We start from the raw sequence: 25,195 nt of genomic DNA, 5'->3' as shown, positions 1-25,195 counted from the left end.
AAAGAATTCCGTCGAAAATGTAGCGATTTATTTTCGCCTGGGTTATTAACCATTTATAACTGAGAAAAGCGTTATGAGTGGCGAATTTTGAGTAAAACCTACACATTTTTCTAGTTGCCATGTTAAAATTAGGTTATTTTGCCAAAACAGAGCGGTATTTACAAAGTCTCACGTCACTGACATGTTGTGTAGACATCATTGCGAGAGGATTCTGAAATAGTGGTTTATTGAGATTATTAACCTTGAAACGGAGCAAAGTAAGGTCAGTAACTTATGAAAAAGCGCTGCCTCGGTACAAAATAAACATTTAATGTCTTCATTTATGTTGTTCCAAAACCCACGGCATTTCTCGTTTCACCAGCTGTCGATGCCCTGCCCCCCTTAAAAATTACATTCTTTCATTGAAAAAGTCAGTAGTTAATGGAATAACGCGGTAGATAATGAATTTCTGCACATTAACTATAGCGCGCTAACATTTGCCAGAATCTCATTTCGATGTATCAAACAGTTTATGAAATACGGGGTGTTCAAAAAGTCTCTCCTCAGCGCCGTATGATTTGTTAGCCGCGCGTGCCGTATGCCGCAGTGAATATACCGAAATGAAACTCCGTGACATACAAGTTATTAATTTATTAAACATTCATTTTTACTTACAGATTTTCACATAAATGTTGCAAGTGTCCCTCCTTTTGTTGAATGCACAATTCATTTCGTCTAATCATGTTTCCAAACACAAGCTGTGACATTTCTTCTGTAACAAGCAGTGAAAGTGGATATTGCAGTCCTCAATTCATCGATGGATTTTGGGCGGTTTTTATAGACAGTTGCTATCGCTGCACCCCAGAAGAAAGTCAGGTGGTGGTAGGTCAGGGGATCGTGGAGGCCAAAGTCCCTGTGAAATTATGCGATCACCAAAAACATCAGCAAGCAGTGACATGAAACGCGAGCTGAATGCACAGTTGTACCATCTTGTTGAAAATAATCGTTCAGTATTTCACTTGACACAAGTTCTCCTATGAATAGCTACTGCATATATCAAATGGCTCTAAGCACTGTGGGACTTAACATCAGAGGTCATCAGTCCCCTAGACTTAGAACTACTTAAACCTAACTAACCTAAGGACATCACAAACATCCATGCCCGAGGCAGGATTCGAACCTGCGGCCGTAGCAGGCTCGCGATTCCGGACAGAAGCGCCTAGAACCGGTCTGCCACAGCGGCCGGCACAGAGTATCACTGCAGTATCGTGCGTTTATTGTTTCGTTGAAAAATATGGGACCCACACTCCGACGTCTAGAAATTTCAATCCAAACTCCTATTTTCACAGAATGAAGTGGTTCCTCGTGAATACACCGTGTATTTGCAGTACTCCACATACGAGAATTTTGCGAGTTCATGTACCCGGATAAATGAAACCACGCCTCATCAGTGAAAAACGTTTCATTAAGAATATCCCTTCCATTTTGTTGAACGAAATTTATGAATCATTGACAATAAAGCAGTCTCTTGCCATGATCAGTATTTTTCAGTTCTTGCACGACTGTCACTTTGTATGGAAAAAGTTCCAATTTTTTCCTTACAGCTGTATGGGCCGTTCCGACACTAACATAGATTTCCTGGGCGAGTTTTCTTACTGACTTGTTCAGACTCATATACATTTTATCGGAAATATCGAGTAGTTTATCCTCAGACAAAACTCTAGGACGACCACCTCTCTGTGCATGTCACTGAATCCGTACTTCTAAATTTGTTGATCAAATCTCGCACAGTATCGCGATGTGGGAGTGTTGTCTCCTGGAAAACTGAATTAAATGTTCAAATGGTTCAAATGGCCCTGAGCACTATGTGACTTAACATCTGTGGTCATCAGACCCCTAGAACTTAGAACTACTTAAATCTAACTAACCTAAGGACATCACACACATCCATGTCCGAGGCAGGATTCGAACCTGCGACCGTAGCGGTCACGCGGTTCCAGACTGAAGCGCCTAGAACCGCACGGCCACACAGGACGGCGAATTAAATGTTTAACGAACTGAGACTGTGTATTTTCAGCCAGCTTTGAACACTTGACTAAAAACACACGTTCTTCAATGGTTAGCATTTTAACAGTGACAAAAACGAAACAAACAAACAAAGGAACTAATCTTAAACATTCACGTCAACGCGTAACTACACACACCAACGATACTACTGACGCTGGCTGAGATTAACGAAACAGTGGAATGTTAGGGAGCGTCCACTTGAAGGGAAGTAACCCAGGCAGGCGCGGCGCGCGCAGCTAACAATCGTACGGCACTGCGGAGAGACTTTTTGAACACGCCGTTTGAGGAATGTTGTGGTTATTTCACTCTGGCTTTATGGCTGGCGCAGCGTGATCTCAAATTAGTGTGCTACGTCAGGTCAATTTTGTCAAGATTGGTGACAGAAACTTCCACCCAAGTCTAAAGAAAAATTTAATTTGTTAGCCAAAATTCATAAGCAGCAACACTTTATGTAATATGCACCAAACGCAAAAACATAGCGACGCCTATTTTTCATTACAAACTTTTTCGAAGTTCTCACATTACCATACTTCCACATAAACATCGCAATAACTATGATCATTAACGATTTATGGGTATATCATAATGAACGTGACATATAAAGTTATAAATAAAACAAAAATGAGTTCTTTTATCGGATAGTTTCTGTAAAATTGTTTGAGAAAGATTTCAGGGCGTGCGCTTCGATCCTGTCATCGACGACCGGCCGAAGAAGGGGAAAAACACTGTCGGCCTTCTCTTCCGAACAAACGAGTTAACTCTCACAGCGCTTTGGAGGAAAATTGGTCACTGCGCATCGGCCACCTTATCCTGCGCTGCCTTTCTTTCTATTACTTTGTAATGGATAGGTTACATCATATCTTCAACGATTTTGTTTTGTAGATGGTTAAGGAAGAGACTAGCCAGTAAGCAACTTACGGGTGGGAGATGTAGAATTCATTCTGAAAACTGGAAATAACTAGTTCTGTGATTTGTGAGAGTACGTTGAAATTGGTTGGCAGTTCTTCCATATGTGTTGCTGGAATAATGTTTGTAATGAATAATACCCAACCTTAATGATCACAATAATTGGCGTAAACAAAGAAACCTGTAACGTGAACGAATATAAGTGTCCTTCTCACACAGTGTAATGCACATTGTATTAAAGGCTAACTTCGGTTATAAATACTGGGTACCCGGTGGATATCAGAGGCGTTAGAATGTCTCTGTGTTTATGAAATTTTAGTATAATCGCGCAATTACCATCCTCCTCACGCGAGAAAAAAAAATGTCGTGTGGCTAGGGCCTCCCGTCGGGTAGACAGGTCGCCTGCTGCTAGTCTTTTGAGTTGACGCCACTTCGGCGACTTGCGCGTCGAACTGTGTCGGTGCGTGAGAAACATCTCAGAAAACTGAAAGCACGAATTGGAAGAGTTGGTCCCCACTTGGAGCACCCTGACCTTCAGCATGACATTGCCAGACAACACATCTGCAACAATCGGACGCCTTGGGTTCACTGTCATCGATCATTTTCCACACAGCCCCGATTTGGTCCCATCCGACTCTCATACGTTTCCAAAGTTTAATGAACACCTTTTAGTACTTCACTTCGTTAGTGATGAAGCTTTGCAAGCAGAGGTGAGGTTGCGGCTCCGTCAACAAAATGAAAAACATTCTACAGTGATGGTATTAACAAACAGGCCCCTCGTTGGGAGAAATGTGTTCGTTGCCAACGTAACTATGTTGAAAAATAAATATATAAACATAAAGAATAAAGATATAGAATGTTAATTACGTTTGTTCTACTTAAAATTTTTTTCAGAGTTTTCACGTAAAAAATTAGGAGTCATTACTTTCTAGCACGTACTTGTAACCTAGTGTTTTGGAGAAACTTGAAGATGTCTTTTGTAAACTATGCCTTTCATTATGTATAAATGACCAATAAATATCATTGGTCTTTTGTTATTGTATCTATTTTTTATATGTTTTGATATGCTTATTCATTATTGGTTTTTGTTTCTAGGCGTTTTTGGTTCTTTCCTTGTAATTCTTATCTACTTCCCTCTAAATCGTCTATTCTGTCTAATTTGTAATTCACTGTGAAACTTTCGCTTGCGTCAGATGCATTCTGGTTTCGCCATTGTGCTGTAGTGTGTTAATTTTGCATTTCTCGAGACGTATTTTTTTTTTTAATTGTAGACATTCATCGTTAACTCATAGGCTGTCTCCTTTTAGCATATTCTTTCACCTATGTACCATTTTTAAAACCCATTTCCTTGAAATATCTCTCCTATATACTTGAACTTGCTGTAGTTATCCATTGTACCAATGACTGTTATTAAAAATGTTCGTGCATTATCTTTTTACAAAAAAAAATTAATTTTATCTGCCGAAGTTCCTCAATCTTCTCTACACTGTTCCAAGAAACTGACTTGTATTTATATACCTGCTAGATTTTTGGACAGTACAGCAAAATCATCATCAAACGCTGACCCGATATATGTTACTCCACTATAGGCAGCTGTTTCCACTTCCCAGCGTTATTGGTGATGCGTGCTATTCTTTTAAGTTTCATTCCAAATTCTTTCTATTTACTCTAATACACAGTTCTGGAGGACCGCAGATAAACTGTCCCCATGTTGTATACACTTATGTTTCTCAAAACTATTTCGTAACATAATGAAGCATTCGCTTGCGTCACTAAGCGTTAAACAAATGCGTTGTTAGGATGCCGCTAGTACCTGTAGTCGAACAATAAATACAGGGTGTCCCACTCAAACCTTCCTGATTTCAAAGACCACAGTAGATACAACAATGAAAAATGCACCACATTGTAGAGCATTTCAAAGAATTTATTTATTTATCATCAATACACCTCTAAATGTGAACCATTTGTAGCACGAAGAATATCGATTCTATATTCAATTTCTTGCCAAGTTCTTTGTAACATTTCCTCTGTTTTTGTTGCTTTTGATACGATGTCGGACCGTAGGAATAAGGTCCACTTTGGTCGCATACACGTTGTCCTTCACGAATCCCTACATGAACAAATCAAGCGGGGTAGTATCGGGTGAACGTGGTGGCCAGGCAATGGGTCCACCGCGTCTGATCCAACGATTGGTAAATTTCCTATACAGGAATTTGCTAACAGTCTTGGTCAGTGCGGAGCTCCAACGACAATGTGCGGATTGCGAACCCCAAATCCGAACATTATGCCTATTAACCCTTCCTGATAGATGAAAGGTTGCCTCCTCTGAGAATAAACATCTTTCCATATCAGTAGGCCTACGCTGCAGCATATCAGCAGGAAATTGTTCTCGGCGTGGTTTGTCGTTCAGCGTCAGATGTTGCAGAATTTGCACTTTGTAAGCACACATACGAAGACGCTGGTGAACTACACGATGAGCTGACCGGAGTGGCCGAGCGGTTCTAGGCGCTTCAGTCTGGAACCGCGCGACCGCTACGGTCGCAGGTTCGAATCGTGCCTCGGGCATGGATGTGAGTGATGTCCTTAGGTTAGTTAGGTTTACGTAGTTCCAGGGGACTGATGACAACAGATGTTAGTCCCATAGTGCTCAGAGCCATTTGAACCATATATTTATCTGTGTAAAACTATGGCCTGGATTGAATAATAATGTGGTGGGTGTTAAATTTCCAGGCGGAGATCTGGAGCGTCTTCATCGCAATCTTGCGGAAGAGCGTGCGCAACCTGCAGGCGTGCACGGACGTCGGCCTGATCGAGCACGTGCTGCACAGGCTGAGCCGCGCCGACACGGTGGTCGCGGGTGAGTACCTGACGATGCGCAGCGCGGCCGCGTCTGAAACGTCACGCCACATGCGTATTCGTTTTATACCTGTTTTATTGCTTACTTACAGGGTCCTTCCTTAATGTGTACACTCTTTGAACTAACGTAGGAGATTTATTTTGCCATCTAAAATTTACATTTCTGAAAAAGGAAAAATAATTTTTTTAGGTTTTTAAACTAATCGCTTACTTGTCTGTTTATTCGGTACAGTTTTTGCAGATGATTATCGACTAACTTCCCGATGTGCTATAGACTTAAAACGTTTACCATAGCTCAAAACTCGCTTTCTCGACTGGTATGGGTCGGAGAGTACTTGGTGTACCACTGTTATTTCCCCCTGTTCCAGTCGCGAACGGTTCGCGGGAAGAACGATTGCTGACAAGCCTTCGCATAAGTTTGAATCTCTCTGGTTTTTACCATCACGTTCTTTTCGTGAGATATACGTAGGAGGAAGCAGCGTACTGGTTGATTCAGGCGTAGAAAAACTGAAATAACTCTGAAGTTTACCACGTGTTTCTGTTGTAAATTTATCGAAACGTTTGAAACCGATTGAAAAATTTACACCCTCCGGAATACAAGGCACAAAATAATTATTAAAATAAAAATCAATTTTTTATCTACGGTTTTAGATCGGACTAAAAAGTGTAAAGTAATTTCTTCTAACACCATACAGAATCCTAATCCCATGCAGACAGCTCTGAAAATTTGTGATGGTGAATTTTTAAAAGCACCGAAAATACTTATAAGATGTAAAATGAAAACGTGTGGTGGTATATATTTCACGTATGAATGGTTCATGTACTTACTATTACCTCCACGTTTTTCGATTTAAATCTTACAAGTATTTTCGTAGCAATTAAAAATTTACAATCATAGACATTCTGGATTATTTGTATGGAGTTAGGAATCCGTATGGGGCTGGGAAAAATTATTTTATGATTTTTAGTTCTATTTTAAAATGTGGCACATTAAAAATTTATTTTTATTTAAATATAAAAAAAATGAAATGAGCGTATGGAATTCACCATTCGGGGAAGTTGAGCCATCGAGTGCAAGTCTTATTTCAGTCGACGCCACACTGGGCGACTTGCGAGCCGGTGATGAGGAGGAAATGATGATGAGGACAACACAACACAACACCCAGTCTACGAGCGGAGAAAATCTCCAACCCGGCCGGGAATCGAACCTGGGCCCGCATGCACGGAAGGCAAGCACGTTACCGCCCAGATAAGCAGGCGTATTTTATTTAAATAATTATTATGAGATTAAGTATGTTTTTTTAAATATAAAATAATGAAATTCTCAAAGAATAGTAAATGGTTTCCATTAAACATTGAAGAGATACACTATATGCAGTTGTGAACTTGTAAGAAGTTTCCTCTCTCAGTATATGACTAGAATATAACGACAAGCAGAATGAAGGCGTTGACGTGACTATGAGCATGCCACAGAACAGCTGAAGCGCCTGAATAAAATGTAATGCGGATGTTGTCAGACATAGGCGATACAAAGATAAAAGAACTAACATGTTAAAAAAGACATATTAGAAATTCCCAGTTTTGTTCAGTTTAGAAGCATCAGGGTTCGTAAAAATTTAAAGAAACTTTATTCCTTCTGCCTCTTTTGTTAACTGTAATCAACCGTTTATGGGCGTCTGCGACAAATGTGCGATCTCCGCTAGATAACAATTAGGTAAACAAATTCTGTCGCATTTTTCACCTTGGCGGAGTTCAGTCACCGAATGGGACAAGTTCCTCAAGATGTTTTTAGTCAGAATAACAACAATAACAAACGCATGGGGTGAGTGACACTAGAGCTATCAAAGCCTAGTGGAAAGAAAAACAAACATACATCCTAAATACTGGCGTTAATCCATTACTTTTATCTGAGTATGTTGTTCAAACCAGTAAATCATTGTGCCACTGTATGGATTTGCTTTCTGGATATAACCATTTAATATAGAGAATCTGATGGCGCAACTATGTTATGGCAGACAGGGGTAAAGCGCTGAAAGAGAACAGGTGTGCAATACGTGAAAAAGAAGCTGAAGATGAAAATAAGAAATGTGAAACACAGACTAGATACAAGAAAGGTAATGAGAACGCTGTTCGTGGGTGTTCAACAGAGTAGCCAGAAGAGAAGAGAAGAGAAAGAAAACCAGAAATAAGGAGGGAACACCAGAGTCATCTGTCAGTTCCGGCATTTGTGATGATTTCGATTATTACCATAACCAGCCTGGTGGCGCATCGAAATCACGACCTAAACATAGTACAGAACGTAATGCGTTATATTACATTTGTGAAGAACTTGGTAAAGACATAGAACTGTGGTACAGACGTATTGGGCTCTGTGCTTGGAATCATATTGCATGTATTGTAGAAGACTGTAATGGCTGCTTATCCATAAAATGAAGAATCTAAAAATTATTGAAACGTGAAAATAAAAGTAATGAGACATCCTCTGTTACTGTTGAAATAGATTTCAGTATTCTAATTTCCTAACAGGAATAGGCAGATAATTTGTTTGTCTTTTATTTTCACTGATGAGGTCATATATTTAACATAAACTCCCTTCTCAAGCGGACAATTTCCCAACCGCTCCGGATAATTACCCCGTGGGGCAGAGAATCGTACGAATCGCTTCTTTGTGATATTTGTAGTTAAAGTTCATTGCACAGTTCTTTACATTTATAGTGCTTTAGTGTAATAAAAGTAGAGAAACTACGGCAATCTTATGTACGGGTGATTTAGGTTCCTTATTAAGAATGTGTCGAAATAATTTGCCTTTTGTTTAAGAGCGCACTGCTCCTCCGTTTCCCCTTCCACTTCCGCCACGGTGCTTGTGAGGTCCTTGGGGTGGGAGAAGTTAGTAGCCAAGACCCGTCCTTGAATGTTTTGCGGCAGTATTGGGTAGTGACTTGGGGTATCTTATTGGAACGTGTAGCCTTGTTATATGATCACTTGAGTGTGACGTATCACACATGTTCATTCTCATAGGTTACGACGATTATGCACCGTTCAGTGCAGTGGTTGGCTTTGCTCCAAAATTCTCTTTAGTGAGTATTGTTCGTCAGTTTGGGACCCTCACCAGGTAGGACTGTTGTGGAGACAGAGGAAACTCGAAAGAAGAGCGGCGCGTTTCGTCACGACCACTTACAGCGAGGGGATTCGTCACCGAGGTGCTCAGCAAACATCTGTGGCAGATATTGTGCATCGCTGAAAGGTTTTACACTTTCAAAATTCCAAGAGCGTAAGCTAAAAAAGAGAGGGAAGTCAGTCTGTTAACACTTGCTGCTACGCACATATCGTGAAATGTGTGAGATTTGACCTCACACTGAGGCTCTTCGTCAGTAGTTCCTTCCCTCGGACCATTCACGAATGGAACAGGAGAAAGGGGGAGGGAGGAGGAGTGCTAGCACCTAAATGCCCTCCGTCTCACACCACGAACTTGCTTGCGGAGTATGAATTGTAAGCATACATCTTGAGGTGCATTCAAAAAGAAACGAGCCGGGCGCTGTAAAATGAAAACCACTGAGGGGATCGTAATGCCATAGCATACGGAAAGAGGTGTGGTCCTGTGATCCTTATAAGAGCGCTGATGCTCCAAACTCGTCGCTAGAGGGACACGGGGCTCACACCCACGTGACCACAGAGCGAACACGTGAACGCGTCGGTCGTCCACTGCACTCAGTGGTACGCAAAACCGAGAAACTCAGGCTACAAAAGGACACCAAAGGGGCCTACTTCGTTTCCTTGCCGTGGAAGGAGTGCGTGTAACAGAAATACATCGAAGAATGGTACAAGTGTACGGAGAGCACTGCACGTCCGTTGCTATTCCGCCCCTGCGACGATGGCTGCGACCGTAAGACTCAGGTTTCCAATGATGGTGCCATCCACCTGCTGGACACTGGTATTGGTGGGGCGTGCCAGACGGCGCGTCGCCGGCCAGTGACATCCGTCCTTCCTTGAATCGCTCGTGCCACACCGTGACCCACGCAACGGATGTGCAGAGCTCTCCGTACGCTTATGCCATTTTTCGATGAATTTCCGTTCCCCGCACTCCTTACGCTGTCAGGAAATGCACCACACCCCTTTGCTCTCACCTTGAAGCATCTGTTTTCTGCACTACTGAGTGCCATGGACGTGGACGTGCGCCCGTGTCCATCTAGTGAAGAGTTTGGGGCCTCAACGCTCTAATAACAACCACACCTTTTTCCTTAGGCAATGACATTACGATAACTTCAGCGGTTTCATTTTACAGCCTCCGCCTCGTTTATTTTCGAGCGCACATTATAGAATATGGCGTGTAGCTGGGAGTAGAAAATGAATGTAGATTCTTAAAACATACCAGGGATGTGTTTAAATAATCATTCAGCAAAACCCGAATTCAGCAGAAGAGCTCAATAGAAGTTGACATGTGAACAGTTAATAAAACTATGCTCCAACCATTTCTGTTCGGCCGCGTAGTAGTTCACGACTTTGTCTTGTCAGCATTTGCCAGTATTCAGCATCATTCGATCCATTTACGGCGGCTATTCAGAAAGTAGGGAAAGTTTCCGTCTGACGCCGCTAGCGTATATTTCGGTATGTGTGTGCTCGGCAGCTCAGTCGGCATCCATCCGTGACAGCGAGAACTTTCTGCGCGTCTGGTTTTTTCGATATTCGAATTTGAAATGTGCGCTGCAATCGAAAATCCCGCCAGTTGTGAGGTGCGGTATGTGCTACGGTTTTCCTGTGCAAAAAACCTAAAACCTATAAATATTTGTCGTGAACTGTGCGAAGCGTACGGAAACAACGTAATGAGTGAATGCTCCGGCCGAAAATGGTGCATTAGGTTTAAAAATGGCCAAACCAACGTTCGTGTTGAAGAGAAGATTGGACCCCCGAGCACTGTGACTGACGATCATGTCGCTCATGTTGATGAAACGATTCGTGAAAACAGTCGCTTCACAATAATGGAGCTTTCGCTTTCTTTTCCACAAGTTTCACGGACTCTCCTGTTTGAAATTGTCACTCAAAAGATAGGCTACCACAAATTTTGTGCATGATGGGTGCCCAAAATGCTTACAGAGCACCATAAAGAACAGCGAATGGGGGCAACGTTGACATTTCTGGAGGCCTACCACAATCATGGTGACGACACTTGGGTGAAACAGGCCAATTGTGAGACAAAATACAGTCCACGGAGTGGGGGCACACAGGGTCCCCCCCTGGCCAGAGTGGCCGAGCGGTTCTGGGCGCTACAGTCTGGAACCGCGCGACCGCTAAGGTCGCAGGTTCGAATCCTGCCTCGGGCATGGTTGTGTGTGATGTCCTTAGGTTAGTTAGGTTTAAGTAGTTCTAAGTTCTAGGGGACTGATGACCTCAGAAGTTAAGTCCCATAGTGCCTAGAGCCATTTGAACCATTTGAACAGGGTCCCCCACCCCCCCCAAAAAAAAAAAAAAAACCTAGAAAATATTTGCAAACCTTGTCAGCAAGGAAGTTGATGGCGACAGTGTTTTCGGATAGACAAGGTGTGCTTCTTATTGATTTTCTCGAACTTGGAGCAACCATAAATTCCGCCCGGTACTGTCAGACTTTGCACAGCCTTAGAAGAGCAGTTCAAAACAAACGCCGATGAAAGCTGACGTCCAAAATTTTGTTTTTGCACGACGAAGCCCGACCTCACACGGCAAACCGCACTAAAGACCTCCTTAATTCATTCTAGTGGGAAGTTTTCCCTCATCCGCCCTCCCGCCCCTATCTTGCATCAAGCGACTTCTACTTGTTTTCCAAGATGAAGAACTGGCTCGCAACGCAGCGCTTTGATGATGACGAGGAACTCCAGGCGGGCGTGACTCACTGGCTGAAGTCTCAGGCGGCAGAATTTTACGACGAAGGTCTTTCAAAGCTTGTCCACCGCTATGATAAGTGCCTCAATGTGTTTGGTGACTATGTGGAAAAGTAGTATGTCAGTCTCTCTTTGAGATGTATGTAATGAAATGTATTTCTTGTACTTCTTTTTCTTACGCCAAAACGTTCCCTATTTTCTGAATAGCCCTCGTATGTAACTTGTCTGCATATTAATATGGTTGGTTTATTCGGGAGGAGTGAACCAAACGGCGAGGTCAATGGTTTCTTCAGATTAGGGAAGGAAGTCGAGCGTGCCCTTTCAAAGGAACCATTCCGGCATTTGCCTGAAGCGATTTAGGGAAATCACGGAAAACGTAAATCAGGATGGCCGGACGCGGGTTTGAACCGCCGTCCCCTAGAATGCAAGTCCAGAGTGCTAACCGCTCCGCCACCTCGCTCGGTATATTAATATGTAAAAGATTCAGAATTGTAATATGCAATTATTGAAGCTCCATCTTATTACATTTTCCGAGTTGGCTGCCTTTCAGAAACAGAAAATTGATAACGAAGCACCGTGAATGGGTTCTGACGTGGTACTATCCGCGTCACAGAAGTTAGCGCGGTAACTGAGCCGGTTTGCTGCCATGTCACTTACACGACGCCTTGTGGGTCCGCAGAAATTTATCGAAGAGGGGGGCAAGTGTCTAAAATTGCCGCTTCTGATGCACTTATTCTGTGAGTTTGGAAGCTTATTTGCACCAAGAACTGAATATGTCAGGAAGCTCGCAAAACGTACTGTATCCCAAACGTTTGATACCTATCCATTTAGCACTTTTCGGTAGATTACTTCGGTACCTGAACAATAAGCGTATTTGGAAAGACATATTTTTGTAAAATTCAACTTTTTATGTTGTTAATATGACTATGAGTGCCAACTTCTGATTGAACTATCCGAAATTATATCGCTCCTTGCACGACAGGATCAAACTTTAAACTTTACACACATCCTCCAGCCCAGGCAAATTTCGCAAATCGGTTGGTTCTATTGCCTTAGATGTGGTCTAGGGTGGTCTGTAGACATAAAAGCTCCATTTGTTAAGAGGCGATTTCTGAGGGAACCCTGCCAAACCAGGTTTTTTGGGTCCGAAAGTACCAATTGTGGGGTAGTCACTTCCATAATTTCTACTCATGCCATGTTGTCGAAAATTTTACCGTATGATCGTAAGTAGATGATTTTGTGGAACTTTGAAACTTTTTTCGATATCATTATCCGTTACCGAGATCTAGTGAGTCAAAGTTACCGTATTTATGCATGTAAAATATGGGGTAAGATCCGGTATGAGGCGTAAATGTAATTTTATCTGGCGTAGCGAACACATTGCGAGGGTCTTCGGGTCACTGGAAGGGTTCTGAGGTCACCAAACTATGTTTTTAGTCGCCATTTCTTCACCTGTACTTTATGACGCGCTATCTCTGTATAACAGGCACTTCACGCTAATACAGGATGTCTTGACCTAGAAATTATTAGATGGTGTCTCCTGTCGGCGTAAGCACCTTCCAAAAAATTATTTTGTCACACCAAGACTCATTGTACTTGCAAACCAAACACCTCATTGTTTGCTATACTGTAGGTGTAGCCTAAAAATGTGCATTTTTATGTGAAGTAGTGTAAAATAAACCTGCTTTAGATGAGAGACGATTTTGTTTTAACCTTATATTATGCATACTCATTTGTTGTTTATATGTGTCAAAGTGTGTAAATGTGTCGAAGTATGTAAATAAAGTGTCAAAACTTTCCTAACCTACAGAATTTGCTTATTAAGCAATACACCCTGCTGTAACGGGGAAAAGAAGGAGAAAAATGCTTCCTTGGAACACAAAAAAAGGCAAATATGCTTCTCTTTAGAGACAGTGGAAATGAAAAGAGAGAGCTATGTGGAAAGGCTCTGCGTATCTGGACCCCTCTTCCCCCTTCGTACCCTAGACCGGCGAACATAAACGCGAAAAAAATTGCTCTCTTTCCCCCATCCCCTATACCCACATGTTTAAATTTCCCGGTCTAGGGGTCTAAACCCTGTGCAAATCATCCACAACGACGTGTGTGGAGAGGACACGATGGTGGTTGAAGAGAAAGGCACAGGCTGTAACCGAGAAAGGAAGATACAGTGGCAGTGGGACACTGGAAGTGACAGAGAAAGAAACAGTGGAAAGGAAGAGCGAGAGAAAGGATGAAGACAGTAACAGTCCGAGGGATAGACAGGAGAAAGTGTCAATGGAAAAAAGGGAGGAAGGGGAAGAGATACGTATATAGACAGTGACTGCGAGAGGGAGATGCCGAGTGCGGAAGCTTCACTACAAAGAGAGACTAGGTAAAAGGATTTAGAATGTTTTGTGTTAAAAAGAGCACGAATATATTCGCGTGTCGAAATTTTTGATTAGGAAGGCAGAATTAGGATTCAGGTAGCTTCTTCTTCTTCTTCTTTTAGTGTCCATCCCTGGTGTTGCTTTGCAGCAGAGCGCCGTTCCTCTCTTCTGCCTGCCTTCCTCTACATTTGCACGTACGTGTTACATCCAACATCATTCATGATTTGTTGCATGTATCATATCCTTGGTCGCCCCCGCCGCCGGTTCCTTCCCTCAGTAGCTCCTCCTGGTATTGCTCCAATGATGATGTTGTGTCTTAGAACGTGCCCTACAAGTTCTCTTCTTGTTTGGATGTTCTCCCACAGAGATCTAGGTTCCTGTTCCCTTCTGAGCACCTCTTCATTTGTTCCTTTGTCTTTCCAGCTGATGTACATCATCCTTCTATATCATCATATCTCCAGGGCCTGTATTAGTCTTCTCTCTTCCCATTGTCCAAGTTTCACATCCGTATAGGGCCACACTCCAAACGAAAGCTTTCATGATACTTTTCCTTATGTCAGACCGATGTTCTTGCTAGTGAGTAGGTTCCTCCTCAGATTAAATGCAATTTTGGCCTGTCGTATCCTGCTCACAATTTCTTTCCGGCTTCTGCCTTGTAATTTTGCTTTACATATAGATGAATGCATCCATCACTTTGTAACTTCCCAATAAAAATATCTAATGACAATGCTAATGAAAACGTGTGCCAAATGTTGACTTCCCACAAAATTAACTCTAAAAGGAACCTGATAAATTTTATAAGGGCAGCCACGATGACCCTCGGCCCTGTGCAATTACTAAATCTGAACAAAAAAAACCAAAATTCTTACATCAGTAAACTCCCTCAATATCTGCTCTTGTTTTTCGGCACAGCTCCGTGCAATGCTGGCGTATATTTGATTCTAATTCTTGGAGGAAATGCATAGGAAAAATTCTTTAAATTGAAATGATTACTTTTGTTTAAAGATCCACTTTATAAAAACTTATTATAGGGGCAATTCTTGAACAAATTAATTACAATTAACATATGTTATTAGCTGAGCGCAATGCTGCTTCATTACCTTCGATAACAATATACCTCTTTCCAGAACCGTGACCAGAGACCCATGTCGACGCCCGCCGACTCCTCACACACAACTCCGACAGGCAACTCGCAACTGAACTACATGCTCTCGCGACTCGCTACGTACAACTGTACTGTACTCGACTACTACTGTCGTCTCGCGCGCGCTACTGCTCCCTAACTGAACTCTCGCGCGGTCAAGCGCAGACTAGCAACGATAAATAACTCTCTGGTCAGAGATTCTGTCATGCCTCGCCATCGCTGCTACAGAATACATACGCGTTGAACTTCCAGTTCCTCTCTTCCAATACTCATTCTCAAAGGTTCATATTGTGCTTCTGTACTGCATACCATCACATTAGTCTTTTTCTTGTTTATTCTCATTCCATACTGATTGCATAGAATCCTTTCCATTGTTCTGAAGACTTGCTCTAGATTTTCTTTTGTTTCCGTGAGTATAGCAGTATTATCTGCATAACGTAGCATGTTTGTCTTCTGCCCATTAATTCTGATCCCCACCTCAGTAGTTTCTCAGACCTTCCTGGATGTAAGCGTGTAATATAAGAGAAGAGAGAACACATCCTTGTCTTACCCCTTTTCTAATATTTGTTTCTTGTTCCTAGTGACAGTTCCTAATCACTGCCACTTCATTCTTATAGAAACTGAGTATCGCACGGATGTCCTTGTACTCCCACTTTTCCTCAGCATTCTGAACATCTCTTGCCAGATAACGTTATCGAATGACTTTTCCAGGTCTACAAAGGCAAGTTGGTGTATTTTTCTGTAATTGCTTTTGGTAACGAGTCTCAGTGCCAGAATTTCTTCTCTGTTCGCAATGCCCTTCTGAAACCAAATTGATCTTCACTCAGCATCATATCCTCTACCTTATCTTCAATTCTCTCCAGAATTATTTTTATGAGAATTTTCGATGCATGTGATATTAGGCTTAAAGTTCGGTACTATTCACGTTTTGTAGCTGCTGCCTTCTTTGGTATAGGAACAATGATGAATTTCTGGAAGTCTGTCAGCATCTCTCATGTTCTGTAGATGGACCTAATAAGTTTAAAAAGCTTCATTTTCATGCTGTCACCAGCATTCTTTATTAGTTCCGCAGGGATGTCATCATTATCCGTTGGCTTGTTGTCCCGTAGTTCTTTTAGCGCTTTGCCTCCGAAAGAGGGTTGGGGTGTACAACTCCTCAATGTATTCTTTCCATCTCCTTAGAGTGTCTTCTTTCCATCTCTTTACAATGTCTTCACCAAACAACATTTTCCCTCTCTATTTTCTATAGTACGTGAGAGTGTTATTTTACGTTTGTTAAAAAATTTATTTGGTGTTCTGTAGACTAAATCAGTTCTTCCGTTTTGCATATTTTCTTCCACTTCCCCGCACATTTCCTCAAGAAAATTTTCTTTTGCAGTCCTAGTGTCTCTATTGACTAAATTCCTTAGTCTTCTGTATTCAGCTTTTCCTTGTTCCTCAGTTGCGTTTTTGTGTAATCTCCTTTTTTCTATAAGCTCAATAACATCTACTGTAATCCATTTCCTCTTGCTTTTGGGTTTAGTTTTTCCAACTATCTTTTCTGCTGCTTTGTATATACCAGATTTAATTTGACCCCAGTCTTCATTTACTCCACCATGTTGAAAAATTTTAGCTAGGTTGTCTGTTTCGTGAGCATAGCGCTTTGGCAGTCCCTCGGTTTGCCGGCCGGTGTGGCCGTGCGGTTCTAGGCGCTTCAGTCTGGAACCGCGTGACCGCTACGGTCGCAGGTTCGAATCCTGCCTCGGGCATGGATGTGTGTGATCTCCTTAGGTTAGTTAGGTGTAAGTAGTTCTACGTTCTAGGGGACTGATGACCATGGATGTGTCCCATAGTCCCATAGTGCTCAGAGCCATTTGATTTGAAGTCCCTCGGTTTTCAGTTTCTCTAGTTCCCATTTAAGTCTTCTTCTTCTTACGCCATTTGAATCTGAGTGAACTTTTCATCAGGATCAGGTTATGGTCACTGTCTGTGTCTGCAGATGGATAGTTCCTGCTATCTTTTACCTGGTTCCTAAAACTTGCTTTCACTAGAATGTAATCAGTCTGCTGTCTCCACTGGTCTCCAGGGGCCTTCCATGTGTATCTTCTTCGTTTGAGATGTCGGAAAAGTGTGTTTGTAACAATTAACTGGTGTCTCGAGCAGAACTCTATTAGTCCGTCTCCTCTTTCATTTCATCTTCCAAGTCCATTTTTGCTAACGATTCCTTCCTCCGCTTCTTCACCCACAATCGCTTTCGAGTCCCCCCATGACAATCAGGTTTCAATCTCCCTTAACATTTCTCATCGTATTACTTACTTCTTCGTATATTTCGTTAACGACTGCATCTTCTTCTTTGGGTGTTGGCGTGTATATTTGTATTATCACAGTGTTCTCTGGTTTAGTTTCAAGTTTCACTAGTATTATTCGAGAGCTATGTTGCTCATATCTCTTGATACGTGAGCCATAATTTTTTCTCAAAATTATTCCAATTCCTCACATTCTTGGTCCATCTTGGTCAGTTCCGGTGTGAATGACTCTGAATTCTTCAGATCAGAAATCACCTGGTTGGGGGCCACCTCATCTCCGATATGCCTAGGATATTGATTTCCAGTCGTTCCATTTCAAGTTTTAGGTTTTCTAGTTTGCTACACTGAATCAATGTTCTCACATTCCAAGTTGCTATGTTAAAATTGGGAATCTTTTCCTTCAACTTGTCGGGAACTTTTGCAGTCCCCACCCGGAGATCCGATTGGGGGACTATTTTATCGCCAGAAAATTTTTTAGAAGATACTGGCATGGTTTACTGCTGGTGCTTGGTATAACCGTAGTTGTTCAATGTGATGGTATCTCGTTGTCTTCCACATCCTGTGCCGTTGACCATCAGATGGTTCTTCCGCCTTTGGAAATGATTTTTCATTTCCAGGCCAAGAGGGTGCCCTGCCCACCAAATGCTGGAGTGATAACTTATCACGGTCATCCCTCGGTCCTTGTCTACGTTAGCCATCACATGAAGTGACGTTGCCCACACTCTACCGCGCGGAGGTGTAGATCAGGAGTTTCCCTTTATCGGGTCTAGGATCTTAACGGCATTTCCTAGATCCTTTTAGTGTAGAGAGTAACTGGTTCTCCAATTTTCTGGCAGAGTCCTGTAAGAGGAGGATATCCGCTTTATTTGTGTACTGACAAGAGCATATCAGGACAACAAGATCAGGCAGTCGTGATACAGGTATACTGACAGACAGACCATCGATGATTGCGGAGGGTTGTTGTAAAAACTCACATGGATCAGCGAAAGGAATCACTATCGAGCCCCGAAGTGCTGCTAGCAGTCCAGATAGCATAGCTCACAGTGCGTAGGGAGTTAAAGAAGAATGGGGCACAATGGCAGAGCTGCTCCTCATAAACCACACATTTCTGTAGTCAGTGCTGAGCGACGCTTGGCGTGGTGCACTGACTGGATACGATTGATGTGCAGTGGTGAAGCTCGCTGTGCCCTGTGGCAATCCGGTGGAAGGATATGGGTTTGGCGAATGTTTGGAGAACATTATCTGGCGTCACGTTAGTGCCAGCAATGAGCTGATGCTACGGTATGGGGCTGTTTTTCGTGCGCTTAAGAAAACGCTAAATGCGGAAGGATACGAATACTTTTTACAGCATCGTGTACTACGCGCACGAGAGGAACATTTCGGAGACGATGTTTGCTTGTATCAGCATTACATGCACCCTGTTATAAAACAGCATCTGTGAGGCAATGGTTTGTGCACAACAGCGTTCATGAAATTAACTCTGCTGCTCAGAGTCCCACCATGAATACAATGGAAAGCCTTTCGAATGAGTTAGAACGTCGACTTCACTCCAGACTCCAGCCCCCAACATCCCTTCATTCTCTGATTTCGGCTCCTGACATTCAGACAGCTCACTGAAAGCGTCCTCAGTGGAGTTCAGGTCGGTATAAAGGCGAAGGATGGACACATCCCACATTGGTGTGCATTAATACGTGTCCGGATACTTTTGATCAAGTAAGGTTAGATAAAAGCCTTTTTAACGGAAAATATTATGGTATTACCGTTTTGAGGACTGCATGTCTCAAATTAGTGAAATTTGTAAAAGAATAAGTATTCTTTACGTTGATCGCTGTTTGCTCTGGCAGCATAGGTATGAATGGAAATTTGACAAACTGTGTATTTTCACTATCAGCTGCACTGCAGGCTCTGAAAAAGAGCCGACGAACAATGACTGAAACATTGAGCAGAAAGTTTAAATATTTGCCATGGCTCAGCGCACCACGTTATACGTGACGTGCTCGAATTTAACTCGCCAGGTGGGCACCAGTCTGACTGGCGTGCAGATCGAGAGAATCGTTCATTCAGGTAAAGCAAGCAATTGAATATAGATGTGTAGAGTTTAACAGACACACAGTCTGGGTTACCTGCGTCACGAAAGCAAAGTTGGTGGTTTTTTATGAAGGATATGAGTTTACTAGCACTTCCAGTAAATGATACAGATACCTTGGTTCAGCCCATCATCACAACCACTTTACTGTATTCTTACAGCAGACTGCCGTGTCATAAACAGCTAAAGGGGACAGACAGAATTGTATCATTTCACCCACACAGTCACACAGTTTAATAAATATATGCAGCAGCCGGCCGCTGGTGGCCGAGCGGTTCTAGGCGCTTCAGTCTGGAACCGCACGACCGCTACGGTCGCAGGTTCGAATCCTGCCTCGGGCATGGATGTGTGTGATGTCCTTAGGTTAGTTAGGTTTAAGTAGTTCTAAGTTCTAGGGGACTGATGACCATAGATGTTAAGTCCCATAGTGCTCAGAGTCATTTGAAGCATTTTTTTTATATGCAGCATTGTAAAAAACTCCAGTAATAGCTACATAAATAACAGTAAGACTGGCAAAGTTTTGCAGAAGTTCGAAATATAGTGCGTACTTCAGTGCGAGATGCTTTCAATAATTTCCACGACGAAACTCGTCTCAAAAACTGGCAGAAAACCCTAAGACATTCTGGTCATACATAAAGCACACCAGTGGCAAGACGCAATCAGTAGCTTCACTGCGCGATAACAACGGTGAAATCACCGATGACAGTTCCACTAAAGCAGACTTATTAAACACGCTTTTCCGAAACTGCTTCACGAAAGAAGACGAAGTAAATATTTCTGAATTCCAATCAAGGACAACTGCCAAGATGAGAAACATAGAAATAGATGTCCTCGGTGTCGCAAAGCAGCTTAAATCACTTAATAAAAGCAAGGCTTCCGGTCCAGATTGTATACCAGTCAGGTTCCTCTCAGAGTATGCTGATACAATAGCTCCATGTTTAGCAATTATATACAACCGCTCGCTCACAGAAAGATCCGTACCAAAAGACTGGAAAATTGCTCAAGTCACACTAATACCCAAAAAGGAAAGTAGGAGTAATCCGTTGAATTACAGGCCCATATCACTAACGTCGACTTGTAGTAGGGTTTTGGAATATATACTGTATTCGAACATTATGAAGTACCTCGAAGAAAACGATTTATTGACACGTAGTCAGCACCGATTCAGAAATTGTCTTTCTTGCGGAACGCAACTAGCTCTTTATACTCATGAAGTAATGAGTGCTATCGACGGGGGATGTCAAATTGACTCAATATTTTTAGATTTTCAGACGGCTTTCGACACCGTTCCTCACAACCAAACTGCTTGCCTATGGAATATCGCCTCAGTTGTGCGGATCCGACGTTCCCCAAGGAAGTGTTAAAAGCCCTATGTTGTTCCTGATCTATATTAACGACATAAGAGCCTTTGCAGATGATGCTGTCATTAGATTACCAAAACGAATTGTAAAATGACTTAGATAAGACATCTGTATGGTGCGAAAAGTGGCAATTGACCCTGAATAAAGAAAAATGGTAAGTTATTTACATGAGTACTAAAAGAAATCCGCTAAATTTCGATTACGCGTTAAGTCACACAAATCTGAAGGCTGTAAATTCAACTAAGTACTTAGGGATTACAATTACAAATACCCTAAATTGGAACGATCTCATAGATAATGTTGTGGGTAGAGCAAACCAAATACTGCGATTCATTGATAGAACACTAAAAAGACGCAACAGTTCTGCTAAAGACTGCTTACAACACGCTTGTACGCCCTATTCTGGAGTATTGCTGTGCGGTGCGGGATCCGCATCAGGTGGGACTGACCGATGACATGGAGAAACTTCAAAGAAGGGCAGCTCGTTTCGTATTATAGCGAAATAGGGGTGATAGTGCTACAGACATTATACATGAATTGGAGTGGCAATCATTAAAACAAAGGCGTTTTTTCGTTGCGACGGGATCTTGTCATGAAATTTCAATCACCAGTTTTCTCCTGCGATTGCGACAAAATTCTGTTGGCACCCACCTACATGGGGAGAAATCATCATCACGATAAAATAAGAGAAATCAGGGCTCGCACAGAAAAATTTTAAGTGCTCGGTTTTCCCGCGCGCCGTTCGAGAGTGGAACGGTAGAGAGACAGCTTGGAGGTGGTTCATTGAACTCTCTGCCAGACACTTTATTATGAAGAGCAGAGCAATCACGTATATGTAGATGCAGAACTAGTATTGTGGTAAATCTGTATCTGTACTATTATATAAAGACAAGTCGTTGTTTAACTTTGTTACAAAAAAAATCTCGAAAAGTTCCTGACCGATTTACATCAGATTTGTACATGATACTCCAATAAATATTTGCGCAATCATAGGGCATATATAAATTTTAATATTTATAATATATAAATATACATGCTGTACATAAAGTCCGGGAACACTTGCAATTATTTATTGCACAAGAACTAAACATTGTATAGATATCATACATATGTCATTTTGATGATAAACGCTGGAAGTTTTTTTTTTTTTTTTTTTTTTTTTTCGTGTATACCGCCACAACGTAGTTTGGTAATTTGCCGATAGTCAGCGCTAGTCGCAAACGTCGAAAACTGTATGGGGCCATTCATCTTCGCCGAGAGCACTGTCACTGGATATTCCTTCTTGGACATATTGCAGCAGTGGCTGATGCCTCAAATGCAATCGGACTCTCCGTTCATCTTTCAGCAGGATGGGGCTCCACCCCATTTTCACCGTGAAGTTCGTGCGTATCTGAACACGGAGCTGCCGCATCGATGGATCTACCATACTACGGAAGGGGACAGCTGTTTCACGAAATGGCCTCCCCGATAACCAGATCTCACTCCGTGTGACTTTTTTCTGTGGTGACACATCAAAGATCTGGTGTATGTACCGCCTCTACCACGTGATGTAGCTGAGCTCCGGGAGAGAATACGGGAAGCGACTGCCACAGTGGACGATGCCATGATTGGACGGTTATAGCGAGAACTCGATTACCGTATTGACGTCTGTCGGGCCACTCATGGTTCGTATATCGAATGTTTGTAAAAGAAAAAGCTTTCAGAGTTTCCCTTGAAAATGCAAAATGTATGACATCTGTACAATGTTTAGTTCTTGTGCAGTAAATAATTGAAAGTGTTCTCGGACTTTATGTACACCCTTTTAGCAAAAATCTTGCAAAGTGCTTGACGAATTTAGTTCACATCTCTGCACGATGCTCTAATAAAAACTGATACTGACATGGGCTCTATATTTTTAAACAACAATTTGCCGGTTTTCTGTTAAAATCTAAATGCTACAAAGAAAACGTTGCGCTGCTCAGTTCCGTTAACACGTTCGTAGTCAGCTTTACAACTAACAGCAGGGCATTTAAACCATTAGAAAAATGATTTCTCTCAAATGTATTCTTTCTCTGTATACAAGGTGATTCACGAAGATATGCAAATATTTTAATATGTTATTCTACAAACAAAACTAAAGAAAAAGGTTCATATAAACATAGTTTAGTTACAGAGTTACGGCTAATAAAAGATTTTGCCTGAAATTTAGCAACTTCGCTAATATGAAGCCATCACAAAACTGTACGAGGTTAAAGTAAAGCACGATTTCCATTTATATTGTAGTTATTGATCTGATGAATCTAATAAAACATGTCCCACATGTGTATCTGCAGTAGTTTTCTAGAATATTCAGAGAAGCAAAGAAGTAATTTCGTAAAATTTTTAATTTATTAACTACTTGGCCCAATTTGTTTTTTAAATTCCAGACAGTTGCACAAAGTTTTCAACAGAAGTTATAGAGAATTGATTTTGGAAAAATGATGGTAATAACGTTAACTGAAACAGTGTGAAAGCGTCAGATAATCTGATTTTATTAATACCATAGCATACGTGATACAGTGTTGTTATTATGTTCTTTCGCTGGACAATACAGAAAACTAACCCATTTCAAGGTTAGGAAACGACTTAAACAAGTCACTAACGGTTGCCAGCAATGACATAAACGTCTACATTCTTAATGGAAAGTAAACAAATTTACTTGTGTAATAATCTTTGCTTCTCTGGATATTCTGGAAAACTACTGCAGATACACGTCTGGGACATGTTTTATTAGATTCACCAGAACCAATAACAACAAAATAAATGGAAATCGTGCTTTAACCTCGTACAGTTTTGCGATGGCTTCATATTAGCGAAGTTGCTAAATTTCAGACAAAATCGTTCATTAGCCGTAACTTTGTAACCAAACATTTGCGGACCTATGTTTGTATGAACTCTTTTCTTTAGTTTTACTTGTAGAATAACATCTTAAAATATTTGCCTATCTTCATGGATCACTAGGTACATAATTTTTAAACAAAAATTGTATACACAACAGTGTGCTGTTTTGTTTTCTTCCTCCCAGTTCGTTTTAAGAGAAAATAGGAAATTCGTTTTTATGGGTTATTGGCTTATAATTCGAATACTACTGCGGTATCTGAATCGTCCGAAATGCTGTAATTCTTCCCATTCGCAAATCAAATATGCAAAATATTGTACTTGGGGCTACTATTCTCACATATTCAGTAACTGGAGAGGGCTCTCTCACATTCCGTACACCAGCGATGCCGTTCATTTTCCCATTCACTTTAAGCAACTTCAACTCCCAATCAGTGTTTCGTTGACAACAACAATAAACAAGGCACAAGACCAGAAATAGACGACATTTTTCACATATACACATCATTCTCAGGTAGAAGAAGTAAGTGGTAGAAATACCGAAGAAGTTACCGAGTGTTGAGCGCTGGACTTTCTTGATTTATAATCTCGCACTTATTCTCCGAGCCGTAGTTCAGAAGTAGATGTGGATTGCAAATATAAGAAACAGTATTTTGTGTAGTGTCTGAATACAGAGGTTGAGACTCAGAACATTGGTTATGGAAAAGTGACAAACGTCTGTGACTCAAGGGGGAAAAAAATAAAACAAGACAACAGAGAAAATAATACATTACGAGAACTGGTAACGGAGTTTGTGTCTTGAAATTAAGAAGTGTAATTAATTATTGTGACCGAGCGAGGTGGCGCAGTGGTTAGCACACTGGACTCACATTCGGGAGGACGATTGTTCAATCCGGCGTCCGGCCAACCTGATTTAGGTTTTCCGTGATTTCCCAAAATCGCTCCAGGCAAATGCCGGGATGGTTCCTCTGAAAGGGCACGGCCGACTTCCTTCCCCGTCCTTCCCTAATCCGATGAGACCGATGACCTCGATGTTTGGTCTCTTCCTCCAAACAACCCAACCCAATTATTGTGAAGAAATCTGGGTAGACGAAGAGAGCTTTAGTATCAGCAGATGAGTTGTTATAATAGGTAGTATAATCATGGTGATATGTAGACTGTGCAGAACGTGTCTGTGTGAGGAAGGCTTTCAGGACTCTGCCCTCGAGGTGAGATCGTATACTAGCATCAGCAAGCTGAAAGGGCCGACAAAAGATGAAAGTCATAGTGATGTCCAGCCCATCTATCCCTGCAAGCAAGGTTGTTTTAATGACCCATTTTTGGAATGAATATGACAGACTAGAGGAACACTGCACACCTAGAGGTACACATTCACCAGTGCGTCAAATCCACACCTCTGCATAAACATTGGCATCTTTATTCCCTAAACCACCTTAT

General features: G+C 41.8%; 1 protein-coding gene across 1 annotated transcript in view; it reads left to right on the top strand.

The window, feature by feature from the left end:
• Positions 1-25,195, top strand: part of LOC126095706 (neurobeachin-like) — a 794,263-nt gene that overhangs the window by 479,466 nt on the left and 289,602 nt on the right. The window contains exon 2 of the mRNA XM_049910457.1: positions 5,683-5,809. Coding sequence (XP_049766414.1) covers positions 5,683-5,809 — 127 coding nt within the window. The remainder of the gene's footprint in view (positions 1-5,682; positions 5,810-25,195) is intronic.

Source organism: Schistocerca cancellata, chromosome 8 (assembly GCF_023864275.1).
Source record: "Schistocerca cancellata isolate TAMUIC-IGC-003103 chromosome 8, iqSchCanc2.1, whole genome shotgun sequence".
Classification (NCBI taxonomy): Eukaryota; Metazoa; Arthropoda; class Insecta; order Orthoptera; family Acrididae; genus Schistocerca; species Schistocerca cancellata.
This window is presented reverse-complemented; position numbering and strand designations above follow the sequence as displayed.